This window comes from Notothenia coriiceps, unplaced genomic scaffold (genome assembly GCF_000735185.1).
Source record: "Notothenia coriiceps isolate Sejong01 unplaced genomic scaffold, NC01 NC01_scaffold00004105, whole genome shotgun sequence".
Classification (NCBI taxonomy): Eukaryota; Metazoa; Chordata; class Actinopteri; order Perciformes; family Nototheniidae; genus Notothenia; species Notothenia coriiceps.
Window position 1 is genome coordinate 502,744 of NW_011336806.1, and position 6,555 is coordinate 509,298.

The 6,555-nt window shown below is 37.7% G+C and overlaps 1 protein-coding gene across 1 annotated transcript in view; it reads left to right on the forward strand.

Annotated features, from left to right (window-relative positions):
- The window catches only part of LOC104942100 (hydrocephalus-inducing protein homolog), a 12,833-nt gene extending 6,998 nt beyond the window's left edge, over nucleotides 1–5,835 (forward strand). Inside the window, exons 8-12 of the mRNA XM_010767296.1 lie at nucleotides 717–867; nucleotides 953–1,183; nucleotides 2,111–2,335; nucleotides 3,036–3,302; nucleotides 4,570–5,835. Coding sequence (XP_010765598.1) covers nucleotides 717–867; nucleotides 953–1,183; nucleotides 2,111–2,335; nucleotides 3,036–3,302; nucleotides 4,570–4,779 — 1,084 coding nt within the window. The 3' untranslated portion in view covers nucleotides 4,780–5,835. The remainder of the gene's footprint in view (nucleotides 1–716; nucleotides 868–952; nucleotides 1,184–2,110; nucleotides 2,336–3,035; nucleotides 3,303–4,569) is intronic.
- The last annotated feature ends 720 nt before the right edge of the window (nucleotides 5,836–6,555 follow it).

Sequence of the window (6,555 nt, forward strand, 5' to 3'; positions counted from 1 at the left end):
TTTAATTTGTAATTGATTAATAATAATAATAATAATAATAATAGATTTAATTTGTTAGCGCTTTTACAGGTGCTCAAAGACGCTTGATTGTGGATTTTGTATCCAGTTTTCACTTTATGTATCTTTATACAATGTTTACTACTTTGCTTATGAGGACAGACAGCCTTATTTACAGATTCTTGAAATTCTATTGTAATTTCATTTGTAAATAGTTACATTCATGTGGATTTATCCAGTTTGCACATTTGTATGAATGCACTTATAGGTGCATTTGTTGTTGTTGAAGGCCTGGCTGTTACAGTCTTTATTTACACTGTTTTGTTGTAGGCCTACTGGCCTAGATGTTTATGCAGTTTTAAAGCACCTTGGCTTTGTTCTGAATGCACTTTGTTGTAGTTATCCTACAGAGAAAAAAAAATGCACTTGACTTGGAATTAATGTACTGTATGCATTCAAAAGTGCTGAATAAATGTTTTATGGACCCATAATAGTGATTATTATTTAAGTTAAGTTTTGCCATAATCATTTATTTTTCCATAATCAGGCAGCTGAACAACATTGGTAAAAAATGTATACATTATATATATATATATTTCTATTAATCATTTTCGGCCTTTCGGCATTCGGTTTTCGGCCAACTGTTTCCTATTTTCGGTATCGGTTTCGGCCAAGAATTTCCCATTCGGTGCACCCCTAGTAATGTTCCCTGGCTTCAGGTTCCGTGTGCTGATAGAGACCCTGAAACCTGACAAGCCAGATGCTACAGTGTCCCTCAAGGGTCAAAAAGACATTGTCGTCCCTGCTCTGGCCACTCGGGACTACCCGTTGTCTTTCTTTACATACAAAGAGGGGCAGTACAACACCAAGGTTTGTCCACACGCACATTTCGATCACCAGATCAGAACAAATGTTGAGCCTTGTCCTCACATCACCCTTTTGCATCTCTTATCAGGTGACGTTTCATGATGAGGTGTCCGGTGAGTACTTGTTCTATCTCGTGACCTTTAAGGCCACACCTCCAGGAGTCCTGTCCACCATGGAGCTGGTGACCACTGTGCGTCAGACGGCCTCAGCCACTGTGCAGGTGGAGAATCCTCTGACCACAGTCACCTGCCTCACTACGGAGTGTAAATGCCCTGACATCAGTGCCCCGGCTCAGCACACTGTGCCAGGACAGTCCAAGGTGGGTACTGACTGCATCTACCTTCCTCACACTACCTCACTGGATTTAAATGAAAATGTAAATGAAAAGCTACTTCGCACACTTTTTGTAATGTATATAGTATCCTATATTCATATGTTTTTGTTGTTGCTTAGTCCATAGATTGGTCCATTATATTGGAGTATTCAAATCTATTGTGTTTTTTTTTTTACCATTGTTTGTATATATTAACGTTTTGTTTAATGAATTTATATTAATTAATTAAATTGTTTTTTTAATTACATTTGTATTACATTATATTAGATTTGTAGCGAATCTGTTAACATTCTGCTGTGATAAAGAGAAACAAAATTAGATTTAAAAAAATCTATTTGATTCTGAACTATTTCAGTGCTGAAAAGGCAGCTTTGTGCTAAAACAAAACCTTAATTGATGCTTAATTTATTTTGTATTTATTAGCTTATATTACAGGCACAGTGCACATCAATAAACATTGATGTGAATACGCCAGACTTAGCCAAGAAGCTTTTTTTCATCTGTAGACCCTAGACCGACTTTTCAAAGTCACCCTAAAAACTCATTTGTATTTTAAAACATTAAAAATATGAAAAACATGCAACACAGAGGCCCCGAATACGGGACATGCTAATAAAAACAAAAATCATACATTGCTACACAGCAACAAGATAGCAACAAGTTACAGCAGTAGAGACAGAAGACAGTATAGTGCTAATTAACCATATCTTTAAATTAGTTCAAATCAAACTGTATGTAGCTTTTTCTATAATGGCAGTTGGGATGGACTTCCAATTTAGTGCAGCTTTAGCAGAGACTGCTGATTGACTTAAATACATTTTTGTGAGGGACGATGCAATCCCCTCTTGCGGCACCTCTTGTTAACCTATAAGCAGTTGTTCTTATGATACTCTCCGTGTGTGCTCTCTACAGGGCTCTGTGAGCTTTGAGTATCTGCCCCTGCGTGTAGGCGAGTCTACAGCGCGCCTCACTCTCCACAGCAGCGATCTGGGTTCCTTCCACTACGACCTGCTGCTCAGAGCTCTGCCTCCACCTCCAGAGAAAACCGTCCACTTCAGCACCTGTCTGGGCAGCAGCCAGGCCGTTCTTGTGAAGTTCATTAACTACTCACGCTTCAAACCCGAGTACTCATGCAAGGTGAGAAAATATCCAGCTTGTCCTTATGACTTGGAGAAGTACAGTAGGTGCACATTATGTTCTTATGATGTTCTGTCTGTTCTCGCCATTTTTTTCTTGTTTTGCTCTTAATAGAAATGGACCCTGGATAGTGTCTTTCAAAGTGATCACTTCACCAATTGTTTACATACACTTCAAGAGAACTACTACTCATGCTCTGACCACAGTTTTATAACTTGTTGAATTCATTCATTTTAACAGTGATTAGCTGAAATCTGAGTTTGCCTGATGCAAAGTTGAGTTGGAGCAAGATTGGCACAACTTTTTAAAGATAAATAAAATAGACCTAAATATATACATATAAAGAGTAAAATATATATGTCTTTAGAGCATCTCTATTGGATACCTATATACACATACATGTATACACAAATACATGTACATAATAAGTGAGTATGCACTTTAACAGACCAACCTCCTACTAACAAAATGTGAACATAGGATACTTTTTACAATATACGAGTATGCAAAGTAATTGCAGTTTTTAAATTAAATGAACATGAAATGCAAGAAGGTACATTGGGAGAACAATATATACAAATGAATGAATTGGCATTGTAAAAACATGGTTGAGCATAGATTTATAAAAAGAACGTGTAATTAAGAAATCATCATTGATTAATTTGCTGTCATATGATCCCTTTCTTGTTATCTCCTGCAGGCCGATTGCCCGGACTTCACAGTGGACAAGGTGAGACCCCAGGTGGGGTCCGAGTCAGGCGTGGAGGTTTGTTTTGAACCTCATCAGCTGGGGCAAGTGACCGGCCAGCTCACCCTGTCCTCAGGAATCGGGGGGGAATACATCTTTCCGCTGCACGGGATCAGTCTCCCTCCCAAAGCCCAGGGTCCCTTCAGCATCAGGGCCGGTCGCAGCGTTACCATCCCCTTCAAGAATGTGTTCCTGCACACCAGCGATTTCTCTTTTCAGGTAAAGAAGGGATGAGCTCAGGGCCAGGGAATTGGTGTCACTGACAATGAAAGTGCTTCAGAAACAGAAATACTTCATTTATCCCGGGTGAAATTGGGTTTCATGAGAGAAGTTCCAATCAAATAAAAATATAAGAATGTGCATAACCAAGATAAAAACTGTTATTTATGCACATAAGAATGTAAAGTAAAAATTTCCAACAAAAGAAAAAGAAAATATATATATATATATTTATATATTTAAGAAATATGAGAAAATAATTGCATTCATGGCATTCCAATATCCTGTATTGTGCGAGAGCAGTGGTGAAAGAGGAGTGTGGCGCAGTGGACTAGTGCGTTGGTGTTCGGATCAGGGGAGCAAACCCCACTGCAGTCAGCATGTCGTTGTGTCCCTGAGACACTTCCCCCCAAATTGCTCCTGTGGGGATTGCCCACAGTATTGAGTATGTAAGTCGCTTTGGATAAATGCGTCTAACAAGTGACATGTAATGTAATGTGATGTATAATAATAACCTTGCTCACTATGTTAATTTACTATTGCTAAATGGCTGATGGGAATGAAAGTTAGGTATATGGGTGAACTCCTGAATCAATCTACTTAGATTACTTAGATTTACTTAGATTCTTACTCAAATAAAGCTGTCAGATAAATGTAGTGGCAGTAAAAGTTATAAAGAAGCATAAAAGGGAAAAATACTTAAGTCAAGTTAAAAAAAAATGGCGTACTTATGGACATTACTTCAGTATAAGTAGTTTGTTACATTCCATCACCTTCAGTAAGCCAAATCATTTGTTGACATCAATGAAAATTATTTCCAGTTCTGGGTGCAATGCTACACAGCATGAAGCAAATACTTTAAATGTAGCCTGGAACAGTTACAGTTAAGAGGGTGTCTCTGTCGGGCAAGCTTCATTTGTTTAGCACTTTTCATATACAGGATGCAGCTCAAAGTGCTATAACAATACGACACACAACAACATGTACAAATGCAGCATATGTACAGGATATATAGTATTATCAAAGGATAAAAACAAGGAGGCAAATTAGGCATGATAATACAAAACAATAAAAAAGTTAACAACAGATCACACAACCAGCTTAGTAAAAGTAAGAAAGACATAAGACAACATAAATAAATACAAAAAGAACAATAATGAGACGAATAATAAAAATGTAAACACAATTTAAAGGGAGATGTCTCTAATTAAGTCTAAAATTAATTAAAAAAGTGTTATTAATGGAGCCTTATTTCCCATGTTCCTAGGTGGACAACCCCTGTTTTACTGTCAAAGACATAGACACCGTCCCCTCCAAAAAGACCCAAAACATCGTGGTGTCTTTTCAGTCCCCTGCAGCAGGCTTTCCGGGACCATGGTTCGGCAATCTGACCGTCTCCAGCCAGCGCTCTGAGGCCCACAGGAAACCTTGTTCTTGGATCTTTTACCTGAAAGGCTACCGGCCTGAGTCCTCTTAGAGAGATATGATTGAGATAGAGATTATTTTCTTTTCACTATATCTGTAAAGCGTCTTTGAGCACCTGTAAAAGCGCTAACAAAATACATCTATTATTATTATTATTATTATATGTGTACACACACACTTACTGTACACATATGTATTTGGCTTTGCGGACACAATTTGATGCCAAAGCAAAGGCACAGGAAACATTTTAGGCATTAGCTGTTACTTGGTTTTGATGATGCTTCAGTTAAATGTTTTTACAAGTTATTTATACGTTGCCCTAACATTAATGTCAATGTTAAAAAAAAATGGCTGTGTATGTTAATGTCATTATTATATTTGCTCATTATCTAAATACAACTTGCAGTAAAAAAATACGTCCACACGAGGACAGTCATGTCAAGTAAGTTTTCACATATGAGCGCTTCAGTGATTGGGGAAGATATGTAATTTTCTTTTGTTCCTTTTTGTCATCTTTACATCCTGCATGTTAAAGTGTCAATCTTTCACCTTCAGTTATATTCTCCATAGCACTCTGTTTGCTGTTAAGACACACAGTGCATTGCAGGCAAGACCAGCTACTCATCTGAAAGGGCAGAGCTAGAGGAGACGCTCATTACCAAAGGTTAGATTTGTCACATCACACACAAACACGCACACATTTAAACCTCTAACGAGGAGCTTTACTGACAGTTCCAGAGACACACCTCTTACACCAAAAGGAAAATCCTCTGATCCTCCCATCAGGACAAAGTGAGCCACACTTCCTGCTGTGACTATTAAAAGGAAGAGGGGAAATACAGCATCTGCTTTGTTCATATTTGGGGGGAAAAGCACAACGTTTTTTTCATATCCTTCTGCCTTTTTTCGGAGACTAGACTCTATTCCAGATGTTGATGTTACTATTCATGACACACAGTTTTGAAATTGGAAAATCCACTATCAAATCGTATTTTCTTTATTTTTTAAAAGAATAACTAATGTTATTCCCAGAGGGAATAACATTAGTGTTTCTATTGGCTAGAGCTCCAACCCATTGTACGTGATAAGCTAAGGAGCAGGACATCTCTAAGCGGTTGACCAATCACAACAGAGCCAGCCAGCAAACCAATCAGAGCAGACTGGGCTCTGGTTTCAGATGGAGGGTGAAAAGAGGTGCTGCAGCACAGGCAGTAGAAAAATAAAGAGCTTTTTGAACATTAAAGCATGGAGACATATCACAGTGGTAGAGGCACAAAAAACTAATATGAACCTGCAAATGAGCATTATAGCACATGATTTGTTAAAAAATAGTTTATTTTATTTTAATTATTTAACTGCGACAGCATCTGTATGATTATATATCCTATAATATAATCCGGAACTCTTAGGTCATGCCTGTATGTTACTGTGGTTTGAAAGGAAGCCTACTGTTTCAAATGTTAAAAAGAGCATATTGTGTTAAAATGAGGACACAGGGAACACATTTTTGATACAAAATACCTTGGTATCTTTTTTTACAAGGTTGGATTATTGTATTGTCCTAGATAAAACCCTTAAGTAAAAGACATCTTTAATAAATATTTTCTTTGTATTTCTGTTGCATTGCATTTGATTTTGAGGTAATTCAAACGTAATCGGGTTATATTCGTTTTAAATTGTCATGCTCTGTTACTGATTTATTTTCTTTTTTTTATCAATTGTGAGTGACTTAATACAATTTGCACCCTCCAAACCAGGGGCGGATCTAGACAAATATTAATGGGGTGGCAAGAGGGTGGGAGGAGAATTTCAGGGGTGGCATCCCCTG